Here is a 17,718-nt window from a genome sequence, read left to right on the forward strand (position 1 = left end):
ATTAACATTCGGGTGAGTGCAAGAAGTCCCGACTTTGAATACCACAAGCTCGGGACAATTGGTTCTGTTTGTTATGTCATTTCGGAATAGAATTAATAATCTATTAAAACAATTAAATTAGTGGTCCCCTGTCCCCTTCTCTCTTTCTCTCTCTCCCCCCACGGGCGCTGAGTCCTATATATACTCGTACTCGGAGATAAAACCAGACAAAGCCCCATCACATTTACAGCTCTGAGAAGGAGGGTAGGGAGTGAGTGTGGTGGGCTTTTTTGAGCTTCTTGGGAGCAGCAACAATGGCTGTTTACATCTTCTTGGCTCTTGGGGTGGTGTTGGTGCTCTGTGTATGCACTGCCTTGCTGAGATGGAACGAGGTAAGGTACATGAAGAAAGGTCTGCCTCCGGGCACAATGGGTTGGCCAGTCTTTGGTGAGACCACCGAGTTCCTCAAGCAAGGCCCTAACTTCATGAAAAACCAGAGTGCCAGGTCATCTCTCTCTCTCTCTCTCTCTCTCTCTCTACCGAGTCGTTTTCTTTTACTAGTTTTGAGGGGTCACTGGTGAGTGGCGACTGGGTGAGCTTCATCTCATTGGCCTTCCATGGAGATTGAAATCTACTTGGTTAAGCTTTTCTCTATCTGAGAGAGTAAAAAAGTTCTATGGACTCGTGTTGCCAGTGATGTGGTGGACAGAATCAATTTGAAACCGAGAAAAAGTCGTCATTTTTAATGGGACCCCGAGCGAGAGACCTGCGTATTCTGGAAATATAATTGACTTGGCCTAATAGACTCGACTCGACGCGATATTTGCCCAAAGCAGCCCCGGTGCTGCACTAATGTGTTTCTGAAATGCTGGTTGATTGGTCTATGTTCTTTTCTAGTAGAACCCGCCGTTGCTTTTAGGTAACTTTATGGGCATGAAAAAGCTTGCATGGACAGAAAAGTATTGTAAAGAAGTGAAAACCTTTTGTGGGATCTATCGTTGTCACCCCCGTGACCGATCCCGTTCGCGCTGGGTAGAGTCCAGATAGGTGGGTTCACCTTCTTTTGCCCAACGAAACTCTTCTGTCAAAGAAAATGCCCTTGGATAACGTAAGATACACCTCATTTTTCTTGGCAACATCAGTGGTCGATCAGTCCAGTAGATCAAATGATATGGTTCTTCCCAGGCGAGCTGGTGGTTCGGCGTCCTCGTTCGATTTTTACTCAGTTCGCTTTGCTGATTGGAAAACGCTGCAGGTATGGGAGCTTCTTCAAGTCCCACATCCTGGGGTGCCCCACGATAGTGTCCATGGACCCAGAGGTGAACCGGTACATCCTGATGAACGAGGCCAAGGGGCTCGTCCCGGGTTACCCGCAGTCCATGCTCGATATACTGGGCAAGCGCAACATAGCGGCGGTTCACGGCGCGTCCCACAAGCACATGAGGGGTGCTCTGCTCTCCCTGGTCAGCCCCACCATGATCAGGGACCAGCTCTTGCCTAAGATCGATCGGTTCATGCGATCCCACCTCGCCCGCTGGGACGATGGCTCCATTATTGACCTCCAAGACAAGACCAAACAGGTACTTTCAAAAAGAAATTTTTAAAGCTTTGGAAACGTTAGGGGCAAAAATGACATCGCAGCCCCCCGCGGCACGGTTGAATTACGGCTACTGCCTAGTCCTCTTGGAAAGAATGCCAAGAGTGGAGAGCGCTTCATCAATCAGCTTTTAGATTTTTCCTTTTAACGAGACCCATACCAGACGTGTAATGAGAGTTGGTGAACCTAAGAAAAGTGACTTCCCCTCCTAGGAAAAAGAACAGTTGCTCTCTCATTGGTAAAAATCTTGCCATGTATACATTTAAAGTTGACTCATTCCACAAATAGATTTCAACTGTTCATAAGGTCAGATCTTGACACCGATTATTGAAGTACTTCTTTTGCGGGCATGATCTTTGATCAAAGGATATCTTTGTTTGGGATAATTCATAGTTTAATGGGTGATAGTTTGTGACATGAGTGCATACAACATATCAAGATTCAGTTTCCTCGGTTTCTTATGTGCATCCTGTTTCATCAATCCGTGCAGATGGCACTCCTCTCGTCGCTGATGCAAATCGGAATCGACTCCAGCTCCATTTCCCAAGAATTCATACCCGAGTTCTTCAAGTTGGTCCTGGGCACTCTCTCCCTGCCTATAGACCTCCCGGGCACAAACTACCGTCGAGGTTTCCAGGTGAATCAGCGAATCCGTGTACTCACTGACCAGTATTTTCGATCTGTTCTTTTAAGGTTATTGTCTAAATTTGAGTCTCATCTTTTCTTTTCTCTCTGCAGGCTAGGAAAAATATACTAGGTATGTTGAGGAAACTGATAGAAGAGAGGAGGGTCTCCCAGGAAGCCCACAATGACATGCTTGGTTGCCTCATGAGGAGTGATGATAACAAATACAAGTTGAATGATGAAGAGATCATTGACCAGATAATCACCATCATGTATTCCGGGTACGAGACCGTTTCTACCACGTCCATGATGGCTGTGAAGTATCTCCACGACAACCCGAGCGTTCTTCACGAATTAAGGGTAAGTTGGGAAAGAACGGCTGCAATGTGTTCAGTATGTAAGCACCGAACCTTTTTTTTTTTTTTTTTCTTTTCATAGGCATTGCTAACTCTGATATTGTATTATTCAGAAAGAACACTTGGGGATTAGAGCAAAGAAAAGGCCGGAGGATCCTATCGAGTGGGACGACCTCAAAGCGATGCGGTTCACTCGTGCGGTGAGACTACCTACATTCAACTTTCCTGCGAAATTTTATTTCTGCAAATTCGCCTAACTCTACTAACTCGTGATTGCATAATGTCCTTCCTCATTCTTCAGGTCATATTTGAGACCTCCAGATTGGCCACAGTTGTCAATGGGGTCTTGAGAAAAACCACTAAAGACATGGAGCTCAACGGTATGGCTAGTCTCTAATCATGCAACCAGCATTTCAGGGGTCTGTCGAGCGAATTACTCAATGCCTTCTTCTCTGTTCTTCGTTTTCAGGGTTCTTAATCCCAAAGGGATGGAGGATATACGTTTACACGAGAGAAATAAATTACAATCTGCGATTATATCCCGATCCACTAGCTTTCAATCCATGGAGATGGCTGGTAATTATCTGTACATAGCAGTACTGCACTACTTAGAAACATTCAGAGAGCTCTGTTTCTGTACTATTGACGGACGATATTGTTCTAACCATTCCAAACTTGCCAATTCTTCAGGACAAAAGCGTGGAGTGTCAAAACTACAACCTAATTTTCGGTGGGGGCACAAGGCAATGCCCTGGAAAGGAACTTGGGATTGCCGAAATCTCCACATTTCTTCACTACTTTGTGACCAGATACAGGTACCTATCACATAGCTTTGGCCCTTTTGATGCATTATTGAACTTAAGCAATGATTTCCTTTCTTTTCATCGAAAAACGTGACATTAATAATTCACGGATCTTTCTTTGCCCTTTTGCAGATGGGAAGAGATTGGGGGAGACAAGCTAATGAAATTTCCAAGAGTAGAAGCACCAAATGGGCTGCACATAAGGGTTTCCCCTCAATGCTGACTTGACTCCAATATTCTTATGTACAGAAGAAACCAAAAGAGGAAAAAACAAGAAGCACGACAAGTACAGATGTATATTAATGATTTTTGATAGATTTAAGTAGGAAAGTGCACCAGATTAAAGTTTTGCAGCTCGAGCCAGATGCTATCAGTGCTCATCCCTCGTGTAAAAAAACTGCTCATTTGATCATTAGTCTGGACCACAGTTCCCCAAATATCGCAACCGGAGTGTCATTTTTCCATAAACTAATGCGGTCATTGACAACAGCCTGTGCACCTAACATCATGTGAGCGCACGTTGAAGGCCTCTAGCGAGAGGTTAGACCGGAGATGCCGCAGCAAAAGAAGCAGAAAGCGGGGTGGAGTAGGCACAACCAATGCGAAATGATTAACCGGCCCGTGATTTCTAATTTGGAAATGGGCTTGGAAATTTCCGATCCAACTGAGCGAGACCCCGAGTAGATCGCATCGACGCGAGGGTTGGACACCTCGATGTGGGCTCTTCGTTGCCTAGGTACATGTCATGCGAAAAGTTGCAGGCAACTGTCATGCCAATCTGTACGATGTTTTGTGCACCCTTCACTTCCCTCGTTCGCTATTCTTGTGGTCCTAACCTTTTATGGGCCAACATCCACAGTTATGTCATGCGGCTAAGAGATCAGCGAACGCTATATACAAAAATTTGCAATGATCTCGGCCTTCGTGGTCCTTTTCCTAAGCCTAAAATTATATCGTTTTACTTTTCATACACAATCAATTTTAATGTCGCATCTCTCGTCCTCCAGACGAAATTTACCAGATCCCCATTTAATCTGCCCAAAAAAAAAAAGAAAAAAATAAAGAAAGAAAATTCGGCATCCAACCCAAACCCTTTCGTCCTCACTCAAGAGGCTTGCTCGATCTGACGCGCCCGCCGTCCCGCCTCAGATTATCCACCATTTCTGCACCTCTGCTGTTCCTGCAGAGGTCATTGTTAACCTCGCGTCCGAGGCCAATGTGCAGTCACCACGCCAGCTTAAGGCCAGACCAACCTCAATCCTATAACAACCTGGTCCCGGTCGGACGAGAGTAGGAAGTGATCTCGCCTAGCCTCAAGGACCTAAATAAGGAGTGGCTCTTAAGCAAAGCTTTTAGTATGACGAAAGGGGTAGGAATGAACCGAACTATGCATTGAATAGGGAGAGAACAATTCTCGATTATATATGTAAAAATCGAAATTAATTCATGAAACCGCCTTTTGACATAATAGCAACTTTGAAATTCCAAACTTAAACAAGCCCAGGTTAGAGCCACTACTAAAATGGGTGATCTCCTAGGAAAATACCTACATTTACGCCAAAGGACAAAATTGTGAGGCTTGGTATGAGATGAGTGAATTTTTATTTTTTTTTGGTAAAGTTTAATTTAAGCTTTTTTGATAAATAATACTTTGAGTGAATTAATTTAAGAATGTTTTAATATGGTATCAAAGTGGGAGAGGTGTATGGTTTGGAACTTCAAAGTTAAGCGAGCCTACCAAGTTGGATAATCTTTTGGGAAAATACTTGCTTGTACACCAAATGACAAAACCGTGAAACTCAATATGAGACAAATTAAAGCAAACAATACCTTAAGTGAGTTAATTTAGAAATGTTACAGATCTAGAGGTCATGACTCGTTGAAAGAGCTTTTAATTGGAAGGTAGAAACAGAAGCAAAGTGCTCCAGAGGATGGATGGATCTACAGGAAACGTGCGAAGGAGCTAAAATTAAAGAGAGGAGGCATGCGCGATGTCCCATGCATCATTTGGCACGATCTCCTTAATAGCAGCAGCAAGATCAGGCAAGACACATTTGACTTTCTGCACTCCATTTTCCATCGGTCAGCGATCGTGGCTCGCATGCATTTCTCCTTTTGCATTCCACACGCCATCATACAACGTGGAAGATGTTATCTAATTAATTGCATATGCCTCGATCCTACCTCTGGAGTCTTGAACATGAAACGGGTTTTACTGTTTCGAAATGTAAATTCAAACATCAAACGCACTATTATTCGATACTTTAAGTTTGCCGTGATCCCATAAAAATTCTCAGATCTCCAAAGTTAAGCAGCTTTACACGATTCGAGGAATCCTATTGAATATTTCATTCCTTATTTTATTTTGATTGGGATGGAAAAAATGCTAAGTTTTATTTCTCATTTTCAACAACCATTCCTAGTTCATAGTACCATCGCAACAAAAACTCATAACAGGAAAAATCACTTCTTTTCGCAACGGCCAAGGGGGGTATTTTTAATCAATGTCTTTCTCGCAAATGCAAATCAATCTAGTTTCAAACTCTACATCCCCCGGTCCCGGTCGAAGGCACACCATCGGCGCTAGGGAGTCCAGGACTAGGAGGAGAATGACCAGTTACATCCGCTCTCGACCCGGAAAGAAAGAGATTCCTTCCCGTAAGAGTAGAGTTCCGAGGACCGGTCCTGCTGAAGCTAACCCTCCGGATGTTCGATGTTATTATTAGGTTGTAAAGTTTGCAGGAGTAGGCAATTCAAGTCAATTAGAAGGCTTCGATGATGGGGACGATCCGTTCTCGAGAGGCACGAACGATGCAGGAACGCAGATCGGATCGGGCGATGCGGCCGAAAGGACCCAACGCGAGAATTAAGACGCACTCTTCTCCAAGTCCCCTGCCTGCTTTCCCCTTTCATTTAACTCGATCTGTACGTTGGCTGGGTGCCGTACGCGAGACCCAAAGTTGCTCCAATCTAGTTCTTCTAATCAAAGACTTCTAACACCTCGGGAGTCAACTCGTCCTCCACGCGAAAACCCCCTCCGACGACATCATCTTGCGACACAATCTCGGAATTATTTTTTTGCTATTAGGAATGTTCAATTTTAAGTGGATTTATAATCTAATTTCATACACAGCCTTGATTTATAGAGATTGAGTTATGTTCGCGTCGCGCATACCTTCTTCGATTATATTTTTAGAGTGCGAAATGTTTTCTTTTCTGAAATCAGAATATATGAAATGAACTTAATATGAGATGTTAAAATTCGTTGAAAATTTAATGACGAAGGAATATGTTTTCTATGGAAATTATTTTCCTTTGTTTAATGGCTTAGAGAAAATGATTTCCTTCTTGCCAAAATGAGAAGTTCTCTCACAATCCAAACTTATTATTTTCAGCTCATGGAAAATACTTATTGTATATAATTGGTTTTCCATCATTCAAATGCATGAAATTTGAAAAATAACATCCCAAAAACAGCTTTCTCTCAAACAAACAAACTCAAACTATTAGGGATAATGACACAAATAATCCATGAATTTTAACCTAACATGCAATGTAGTCCTAATAATTTTTAATTTGTTCAAAGTGGTCTTTAGTCCCTAAATTAGTTTATGAAGATGAAGATGTTTAATGTTATCCTTCTATTAATTCAAGTTTGAGATAACAATATAATTTAGGGAATATATTGAACATGTACCAAAAGTTCAAGAATTACATTGAACAATTAAAAATTCAAAGATGATGTTATATAATGAGCTAAAGTTTATCATTTAAAACACCAAGGTGAATGGTCATGTTTTTTTTCCTCTTACTAGATTTGGCATTCACCGACAGATCTAACTTGTTACTATTGTTGGTGCTTGTTCATATTTCTTGTCATAGTTGAATTATGTTATATCAAATCATGGCTTCAGAATACTATAATGAGCTTATTTGCTATTTAAGATCTAGATCATACGATAATTTTGGTTTGATTGATGGAACCTATTTCCATTTGTGCATTAGTGGTTTTTTTAGTTGGTAAATCATGAGAGATTCTCACTATCTGCTTTTGTGCATTTTTAGGTTCATTTACACTAATACATCATTTATACCAAACAATAGATAAGATAAAATATGAAAATATCCACTTTATTACCATGATTCACCAAATGGTATATAAAATATATAGCAAAATTCATGAATTTTTTATCCCATAATATTTTATCCAATCCTACCATAACTAAAAATACATACGCCCAAATGCAACCTAAGAGAACGCAAAAATAAAAATCATATATTTTCGAAAGATATTAGAGAATAAAAGATGATTTATATGAAAATTCACAAGTTGCCAAGTTAACAAGAATTAGAAATACTTGATATCAACAACATCAACACCAAATGTCACCGAGATAAAATTACAATAACAATTTCTATTGCGAAGTTAGGCTGATGACCTAACGCATACAAGCCATCAAACGGGCCATGTTGAAGGCCGAATTAAAGAGAGAGAGAGAGAAGAAAATTAGGCGAGTCGTGTTGGTGGTGGCCCCTGGGCGGACCCAACTGCGGACTCTCGATAGACCGTTCCCGCGACGTGCGGGACGCCAGGAGTCCATCCCTACGCGTTCAAACATGCAAAGAATATACTCGACAAAAAGTGACCCCGTTTCATAATATTCTCATGGGGGGGCCAATCTCTATTCTTAGTCCAAAGCAGGGAGCATGGGAAAAGAAAGGCAAAATAGAGCGTCTGGGCAAAAGGGCGAGGGGAAGGACAGGAGGCTGCTGCCTTTCGAAGGTGTTCAGGGTGGAGTTTGAACGGGTCGCCTTTCCCCACACAAGTTCAGACACGTTCGCTCGCCAGTTAAAGCCGCCACTCATGCCGCCGATCTCTGCGCCCCTCCCTCGCATGCCCTCGTTCCCCATATAAAATCCCCCGCGCTCTCACTCTCTCTCCCTCGCATTCGCGGACAGCGCACACGCAGACCCCAAAATCCCTGTCTCTGCCTCCGCCTCTGCCTCTGCCTCCCCTGCCTCTGGCTCCCCTGCCTCTCATCCTTCTCTCTCTCTCTCCGCCTCGAGATCGAACAATGGCGGACTCGGCCGCAGCCGTAGCAGCAGCAGCGAAGCCCGTCCCGTTGCTCAAGGACGAGCTGGACATCGTGATCCCGACCATCCGGAACCTGGACTTCCTGGAGATGTGGAGGCCCTTCTTCGAGCCGTACCACCTCATCATCGTCCAGGACGGCGACCCGTCGAAGATAATCCGGGTCCCCGACGGCTTCGACTACGAGCTCTACAACCGCAACGACATCAACAAGATCCTGGGCCCCAAGGCCTCCTGCATCTCCTTCAAGGACTCCGCCTGCCGCTGCTTCGGCTACATGGTCTCCAAGAAGAAGTACATCTACACCATCGACGACGATTGCTTCGTGAGTGACGACGGCTCTTCCCTTTTTTTTCTCTGCCAATCCCAATCTGAATTTTCCTTGCTCTCTTTTATGCGGCTGTTGTTGTTGGGTTTCCTTTTTCTTGGACTGTGGGTAGCTACATTGTTGCGATTCTCGGTCTGGTGATGGTTTGGGACGAAGCCGTGTCCTTGATCTGCATTGCAGTCGATCACTTGGCGGACTTTTGTTAAAGACGAGATTTTGATCTTCACTAGCTTGATCTTGCATCATTTTTCGGTTGATAGATCGAAACGAGCAGGTTTAGGACTACATCTGAATTATCATTACACTCCAAGGTCTAGGCATTCTGGCTGTATATGCAAGACTCGAGATCTGCGTCCTTCTCTTTTCGGAACACGAATCGTATTTCCCTAACTTTTTCCCCAGACCCTTTGAAAGCAGAACCACGTCCCTCTCCACTTTCCTTGTGGAAACTCTAGTCGCCGCATCTCGATGATGCAGCCTCATTGGTCGTCATTCGATGAACTGAATGAAAGAGTTGACCTGTGGAAGCCACTCTTCTCTGATTTAGTTTGTATTTAATATCCCATGAGTTGTTTCGACTAGTACATTATATCTTCACTTTATTCCGATGCACGATGACGAATTTAAGAATCTTTACCCACATTATACCTCCTCGAGGCCCTGTTACTTCTGAGTTGTGACTGTAGGATCGAAGTAAGATGCCTTCTGATTATTGTCTTAGTCAAGATTGATTAATCTAGTCAACCCTGGAGTGAGGTCACTCTCAATGTGAAGATGACTTTTTCTTTTCTGGTCTTGTTTGTTGTATCAGGTCGCTAAAGACCCATCGGGCAAAATGATCAATGCCCTCCAGCAGCATATCAAGAATCTCCTCTGCCCATCCACTCCATTCTTCTTCAACACCCTGTATGACCCTTACACGGAAGGTGCAGATTTCGTCCGTGGATACCCTTTCAGCCTGCGTGAGGGTGTGCCGACTGCGGTTTCTCATGGCCTCTGGCTCAACATCCCGGATTATGATGCGCCTACACAGCTCGTGAAGCCTCTCGAGAGGAACCAAAGGTATGTGAATCCTCCAGATTCTTCATTGTCCTGGCTTGATCGTGAATCTTTGTTAATAACAACTGAGAGAACGTTCCACTAGGTATGTTGATGCGGTCTTGACAATACCAAAGGGCACTCTTTTCCCGATGTGTGGCATGAATTTGGCATTTGACCGTGAGCTTATTGGCCCTGCAATGTACTTCGGACTGATGGGTGACGGCCAGCCAATTGGACGCTACGATGATATGTGGGCTGGCTGGTGTGTCAAGGTAGCTTCGCTTTCTTCGCACCATCAGTTTTAGATTCCTTTGTATTTGAATCGATCCTGTTATATTATCGAGGCTCGAACGCCGATGCAATGCTTATGATTGGCAGTAGATGTTAAGCACAATTGCCCAAACCTAAATATATACATAGGTTGCTGGTTTGACTAACTCGTACGTGCTCAATGCCTATATTTCTCTGTCAAGATTCATGACATGCTCATTAAAAGGCTCGCTCCCGATTAACCACAACCCTGTAGATTTCCCATAGAATTTCGATCCTTCAGTAATTACCAAAACATCTGCTCAATACCATCACTTTTTATGTAATGATCCTCATTTGGGCCAGGAGAACACCTCCCTGATTCAGAGTTAACATGATGCAACGGTACTTTTCGCAGGTCATCTGTGATCATCTGGGACTGGGAGTGAAGACCGGCCTGCCCTACATATGGCACAGCAAAGCCAGCAACCCATTTGTGAACCTGAGGAAGGAGTACAAAGGCATCTTCTGGCAGGAAGAGATCATCCCCTTCTTCCAGTCCGCGGCTCTTCCCAAGGACTGCACCACGGTCCAGAAGTGCTACATCGAGCTCTCCAAGCAAGTCAAGGACAAGCTCAGCAAGGTCGACCCTTACTTCGACAAGCTTGCAGATGCCATGATCACTTGGATCGAGGCCTGGGACGAGCTCAACACACCCACCGGAGCCGCCACCAAGGCGCCGAACGGCAAGGCCAAATGAGGAAGTTCCGTACCTTGAGGGGATATATTAGCTCGTTAATTTTCCAATCTGAGAATTCACACCAAAGAGCCATTACCATTACAGTACCTTTTCCCCTTCTTTTTCTCTCTCTTTTAATTTAATTTCGGAGAATATCACGTCTCAATTGTAGGCTTGTTTCCTGGGGCTATCCTTCTGCTCGTTGGATCTAAACTTCGCTGATTCAGTTCCTACTATGATGTTGTACAACAATAAAACAATGAGTTTTCAATGGAAATAGTCATTCTCTTGCTCTTTGCTTGTTGAATTTATGAAGATTGGATAGCAACCTAGCAAACGGACAAAAGGGTCTTCAATCACGGCATTTCTCAAGGGGAAAAAGTAGAGAACAATTCGGATCTTTGAATTGAATCTTGTGCTAATTTCTTCAAAATCCCAAGGCACAATAGAGGATTGGCGTTGATTCTGACTTGTCTGCGTCGGCCTACTTTGGTTGTCCTATCCCTTGACTTACGCTTTAGCTTGGCTTGATGCGATTGAGCTCCATCGAAAACGGAACGCGTTATTGGCTACGGATATTGAGGTCAAGTAGACAAGAACATTCGTTCAGAAAATCTAAGAAAATCCATCCCAAGTCGTCTATCTGTTCTCATAATTACACACAACTTCAAAAGTAACAGGACAAAAGGAATTATAGAAATAGATTCATGGCCTAACAACTCCATGCAGACACCGCCAGGAGCGGTCGTTCATGCCAACAGATCATGGTGCAAGCCCTCTCGGTCACGACTTTGTAGCCATCTCGGAGATGGGCCTCAACTGCGACCTTGGCATCCTCCATGGCGTTAAGCCACAGCCGGACCGGCTTGAACCCGGCCTAGGCAAGCCTCACCGCCCACCTCGCGAACCTCTCGTGCCTCTTCTCCCTCTCCAAGCCCTCGCAAGAGACGATGTCCTCGATCTCCCTCCCGAACATCTCCTCCAGGGCAAGCCGCTCCTCGGGGCAGCTGCCCCCGAGGGCAGCGTCTATTGAATCGAACACCGCACTGTAGTAGTGCAGGCCCTCGACGAACCGGTCGACCAGGCGGGTCGCGTTGTGGTCGGCTTCCTGCTCGACCAGGAAGAAGACTCTCGGTGATGCCGACTGGACCATGCTCAGGAATTCGCCCACTCGCTTGGATTCCTTGACGGAATCACTCTTGATCATTCCAAAGTCTGCATCTATTCTGTCCTCTTCGGCTAGTAGAGCATGGAGGCCCAGCATTGACACTACTGCCAACGTCTCTCCTGATCTCAGTCGGAGCATTTCTTCGGTCAGCTCTCTTAAGGACACATTCACAGGGTTGAATTGAAAGGGCATGCCCATGATCTCAGCCTCTTTGACAAGGGCATGACCCAAAATGTCCAAAACATCTCTTCTAGCGGACACACAAGTCAGCCTAAACTGAGGAGGCCCATCTGGCCCTTGGCTTAGGCCCCTGAGGAGAGGAACCCACAATTCCGGGTCACCTGAGCCCAGATCCACAATGTGAACCGCCCGCTCCCCGGCCAGGGCTCGAAGCAAGATCCGGGCTACGACGGCACAGGTGAAAGCAAGGCATGGGAAGGCCGGAGCAAGGATGGGCCGGGCCGGAGGGGCTGTCGGCCCATCCCGCTCAGCATGGCTCAGCAGCGCCCTGTAGATTCCCGGCCAGCGTTTGACGATGCGGACCGCGAGGGCGGAGGCAAACCAGGCGGCGAGCCGCTGCATGGGGTCGCCGGTCATAGAGGAGAGCTCCAATATCCTCTGGAGGCAGGCGTCGGCCCAGTGGAGGTTGTTCGACGACGCGTTCCTGGTGCATGACAGCAGGAGCTGGATGAGGAGCAGGCCTCTCTCCTCAGGCTTGAAGGTCTCATGGGCTGGGGAGGATGGCAAGGTGAGGCTCAAGGTCACATCAGGCTTCGCTGACGATGAAGAAGAACTCATCTTGGCTAAGCATTGTATGGAAAGCAAGCAAGCTAGGGATCTTTGAAGACTTATAAGAGGAATCAAATGCTAAGGATGGCCAAAAGGGTGTGAAACAAAAGGAGGTTGCATTTGGAGGTTTGCTAGTATCTCCAAGTGAATCGGACAAAATAAATTTCCAATTAAATGCGGTCCATTGGCTTTATTATATGGTGGTTGTAGGCTGAGACAATATGAATTAGGGTTTGAATACTATGTACCCAACTATCTGCAAACTACGTGAATGACTTTTAAGCACGCACGATTGCATACTTCGCATCGAATTGTCACAAATGTCAGCGACGTAAATCCCTAAAGTTCCATCGAGCGCTGTAACCCACATCCTTTGGAACAGAACAAATTTTCGTTCGATGAGCGAGTGCCGGATTCGAGCCGCCCCTTCGATCTCTGGAGTCGGGAGATGCTGGATTTAACTCGATTTATTATACATACAGTGATGTAATCAAGTTACTTCAGCAACGACGCCTCCCGCTATTTAAAATGACAGACCCTGACAGAGTAATTATTATGCCGGTGGAAAGTTTTGTCACACCACATGGTCACATGCAATGGATGTGTCGAAGGGGTTGTCCAAATTCGTGAACGTCGTAGGTTGGACCGAGCCGGGTGTCCTCCCATTGGAGGCCCTGTCGACCTCGGCTGCCTAACGTGGCGTCCGACTCGTTCTGTCGTCCACGATGCTTTCTCATGAGATGAAAGCTTGGCCAGTCGAGCCACGCCAGGGTGACTCACTAAAACAGAATACAAAATTAGGTAATTGTTGAACCAAAGAAAGGAACAAAGGAAATGTGTGAATCTGAAGTAGTTACAGGATTGAGAAAGGAGGGGAATGAGATCATAGCCCCATTAGAAAAATTGGAGGAGGACATGAGCAAGAAGTCACCATCGGACATAAGAGGTCGGGCGAGACCCACGTGATTCGGAGCCCGGATATGTCGCGTGCCCATGCGTCTCTCTGGCGCCCACGATATGGGTTTTCGATTTTTAGGCGGATCGATCTAGCGTCGCTGCCCAAATTGGCTTGTTGGGCCGTTGGCTGCAAATTTCTATACCACGTTTTGGCACAAGTAATAACGTTTAGACCAACTATGCACAAAACAGTCGATGGCTTTCTTTGGTTAATCCATTGCTGCTATGAGCTTTGAACCCGTTCTGAAGACCCGACCTTTCACTTGGACTTTGCCTGTGGAATTCCAAAATGCTAAGCTGATCGTGGACGAGCACGAGATAAGTTTTATAGGTGTCATACTCTGATCTTTTACCTCAATGGGTGGCTTATTGGTCAGGTTATTAAGTTAGATCTATCTCCTAGAGAGGGGTGAATAAGTGATATTATTGAAATTAGAAGAATTTAAACTAATATTGCGAGGATACAACTTCTAGTGACAGAGTTTATAGTGGTCAATTCTTATCGGTATGCAATTGTATCACAATTAAAATGAAGAGAATAAGGGATAGAGAATTATGCACAAAAAATTATAATGGTTCGGTTTTAACAAGCCTACGTTCACTCTTCTGTGCTAACAACCTATTGGCTAGATTCTACTATATGAACCAATTAGAGGCTACAAGATTTGAGTAATTTTTATTCAAACTCGTGTGAATAACTCCTCACATGCTCTTGATTTCTAAATGATGACACAATGTTGCTTGTGCAGAAGAATGTATTTTATCGGAAAACACACTTCAAATCTTGAAATTATAAGCTTCAATTCTCTTATGTTGCATTTTTCCTTTTAGCTTCGAGACCTCCTTTTATGCTCTTTATTGTCCAAGCTTACCGTTGGACATATGTCCAAGATTGTCCAGCCAATCTACTTGTTGGCTTAGATGTTGCTTAGAAGATCCAATCGCTTCAAAATTGCCGAGGATGAAGCTTCCTGTAGATTCTATAGTCCATAATGAATGATCATCAGACCTCTCAAAATGAGTCATAAATCTATTTCTTAATCCATATTTGATTGGTTGAGTTATTATGGATTAGTTATATTTGGTACATGGATTCGAAATGGTAAAGCCCAAAATAATATGAGTGTTAAATGTATTCACAATTTATTTAGACTCAACTCATCACTATGACTTTCTCTCGCTCATTCGATTTTATGCTCACTTACTCCATGCTCTAACCTCGGTTAGAATATGAGTTTTCATAGATTTGATTAAATATGAAAATGTTTTAGCAATATAGAGTTAAGTTAGGTATGGATTGGATATGAATTTGATTGAATATGAATCATTAGATTTATAATGCATGAAAAAGAGTCAATATGGTCGGACCATTTCCGACCCAACCCAAACTCCAACCCAAACTTGGCTGATCTGCCCATTTAATAGGTATCCTATTACTAATCATAAAAATGATGTATTTTGATGAAAAAACACTAGTGTACCCAAAATGCACACATTCCATCCTTTAAAACTACATCACAGGAGTCACACATGTGACGTGCAAAGTATTGATCTTGTGATGGGTGTGAACCTATGTTGTACATTTAATAATCTCTCACTTAGATGGAGTTACGCCTTCCTGCTCTGATCTCATATATCCTTTTTGTGACTTCATCATCTTTGGCAATTTTATCATGGGCCGACACAAAAGCGGACATTTCTAAATTTATGCACCCCATGCTAGATAAGTACAATAAATTCAGATTTTTTTTTTGGTGATTTTCCCGATTCGCCAGTATTTCCTGTAACTAGACACGGACAAACACCACGCAAAGACAAAAGCAAAACCACGAAAAGAGTCGGATCGTGGGGATGTACGGCCGTGTGTGCTGGCATGTTTACCTGAACCACTCCCAGCAAAAGATACGCAGAAAAGTTTGGACTGATTCCACGGCCGCCGCTGAGCACATTCTACGGAACTTGTCTTGTCATGTGATTTTAATGCCAAACCGAAGCGTCTTCCATTCTCGATGGTGGCACGTTGCCAAGAGAAACCGACTGCATAAAAACGCGGCGGGGTTACGTGTGAGAGGCATGAGTGCCAAGGGAAAAAAAAGGAGAGGAAGCTGAAAACATGTGCGTTTCCAAAATTAAATACACATCTCTTTTGTCAAAACAGTCTAGGGGGTTACGTGTGGGAGGTATGAGTGCAAAGGGAAAAAGAAAAGAGAGATAATGCTGACAACATGTGCGTTTCAAAATTAAATATACATCTCTTTTGTAAAGATTGTCCCAATAAATTTGCAGGCTTATTTATGTGGAATTTTATAAGATTACCGTGATTGTGAACCGTTCCGAAAATGCAAGCTATTAGATGAAAGGGTTTCACATGTATATAAAAAGCATACAAGACCCGTTGTCATTATTATATGTGCAAGCTAGATTAGGAGTGAGACGTGGAATTTAATTAATGGAGAGAATTAATAGCACTTGACTCTAATACCGTGTGGAATTTCCTATTTTAAAAACTTGAACTTTGTGGTTGAATTTTCTAACATGGGGCTGATATGAGAAGCATGTATACAACATGCAAGATGTGCCTACGTTTATGCTCTAATCAACCATTTTGTTGGAAAATTCCCAGATAAAAGTGATGGATGATAGTACCATTTTGAGGAAGAACTCTGAGAAACTCTATGTCTTCATATTCTATAGCATTATCAATACAAAAAACCTTGATGTTGCGAGAAAGTTGTGTTTAAATCATGGCAACAAATTCAAGATAGTTATGAGCAAGTTCAAATCGATTTTTCATAAGATAAAAACCAAGTATAACAAGAATAACCATCAACAAAGATCACAAAATAGCAAGATCCTCCCATAGTGAGAGTAGGAGATGGTCCCTGAATACCAAAATGAATTAGATCAAAAGGAGTATAAGAAACGGATTCACTAATGTAAAAAAAAAAAGCATCAGTAGCTAGTAAAGGAGTTTTGAAGTTTCAAAGAGATATGCTTCAATAGGCAAACCATTTTACGCCTATCTCAATTGTTTGTCCCGTCCATACTATCGCAAAAAGTCAGATGTATATACCCATTGTCAAGCTTTCTAACAATTAACAAGACATGTACATAACAAGACTTGTCATTTCCATTTTGAAAGATTCTAATGAACAATACATGTGCATAACCAGACTTGTCATGTGTATATGTTCTTTCAGAGTCAAATCCTAATCAACAAAGCACAAACCCCAGCCACTAGTCCAACCGCCGCATCCCCCACCACCGCCATTAAGGTCTCCGACCACTCGCCTCACCATCAAGATCTCTAGCTACTTGCCCCACCGCCCTCGCCGCCTCCCATGCCCTGACGAATGCACTCCGTTAACCTCTCTCTCTCTCTCTCTCATGGAGGCGGGCGCCACACCTAGGGGCCTCCGTTAGAGTTCGCCTATGGCATCGCCTTGATTTCATGTGGCAATGGCCGCGGCGACCTCATCGAAGGTCGCAATGGCTACACCATTGACAGGCCGGCCGCTCCCTCTCAGAGAGAGAGAGAGAGAGATGGCTTGAAGGAAGAGAGAAGGGGAGCTAAGACAGTGAAATGGGTAGTGTCAACGAAGTAGTTTAGAGATGGTGAAGGTGGTGCGTATAATTCACTACGACATTAATTATTGATTTCTCTATAAATTTAAATATTTTGAGGACTTCCATGTCGAATATTAGTTATATTCCAAACACTCGAGGGTGGTAATTATTAAAGCAAAAGACTAAAAGTCACAATCCCCGCAAAACAAAGAAGTAAATGCCTTTATCTAAGTTGGGAAATAAAGTGCAACCCAACAAAACATCAGAGGCCTGATCGATCTGGTGTCCAATCTAAGATTGGATTAATAAATATAAAAAAAGAGAGAACAAATATCGATATTTTCATAGTCGAATAGTTCTCTTGTTGGAATCTATTGGCTTGGAGGTCTTGTCCTCTGGCTGTAGCCTTTGCTATCCCAACTTATTCAA

The 17,718-nt window shown here is 43.8% G+C and overlaps 3 protein-coding genes across 3 annotated transcripts; 2 read left to right on the forward strand and 1 right to left on the reverse strand.

The window, feature by feature from the left end:
- Positions 1-221: 221 nt before the first annotated feature.
- Positions 222-3,796, forward strand: LOC104419439 (cytochrome P450 85A). The gene is made up of 9 exons (XM_010031099.3): positions 222-484; positions 1,235-1,559; positions 2,067-2,213; positions 2,315-2,560; positions 2,670-2,756; positions 2,858-2,936; positions 3,026-3,132; positions 3,247-3,371; positions 3,492-3,796. Exons 1-9 carry the CDS (start codon positions 294-296, stop codon positions 3,580-3,582), a joined length of 1,398 nt encoding a protein of 465 aa, XP_010029401.1. The 5' UTR covers positions 222-293; the 3' UTR covers positions 3,583-3,796.
- Positions 3,797-8,102: 4,306 nt separating this feature from the next.
- LOC104419440 (UDP-arabinopyranose mutase 1) lies at positions 8,103-11,100 on the forward strand. The gene is made up of 4 exons (XM_010031101.3): positions 8,103-8,776; positions 9,591-9,841; positions 9,924-10,092; positions 10,488-11,100. The coding sequence occupies exons 1-4, from the start codon at positions 8,435-8,437 to the stop codon at positions 10,827-10,829; spliced, it is 1,104 nt and encodes a 367-aa protein (XP_010029403.1). The 5' UTR covers positions 8,103-8,434; the 3' UTR covers positions 10,830-11,100.
- A 359-nt stretch (positions 11,101-11,459) lies between these two features.
- On the reverse strand, positions 11,460-12,774 carry LOC104419441 (scarecrow-like protein 3). The gene is given in 1 exon segment (XM_010031102.2): positions 11,460-12,774. A coding segment is annotated over 1 exon segment (1,254 nt). The 3' UTR covers positions 11,460-11,520.
- Between the last annotated feature and the right edge of the window lie 4,944 nt (positions 12,775-17,718).

This window comes from Eucalyptus grandis, chromosome 9 (assembly GCF_016545825.1).
Source record: "Eucalyptus grandis isolate ANBG69807.140 chromosome 9, ASM1654582v1, whole genome shotgun sequence".
NCBI lineage: Eukaryota > Viridiplantae > Streptophyta > Magnoliopsida > Myrtales > Myrtaceae > Eucalyptus > Eucalyptus grandis.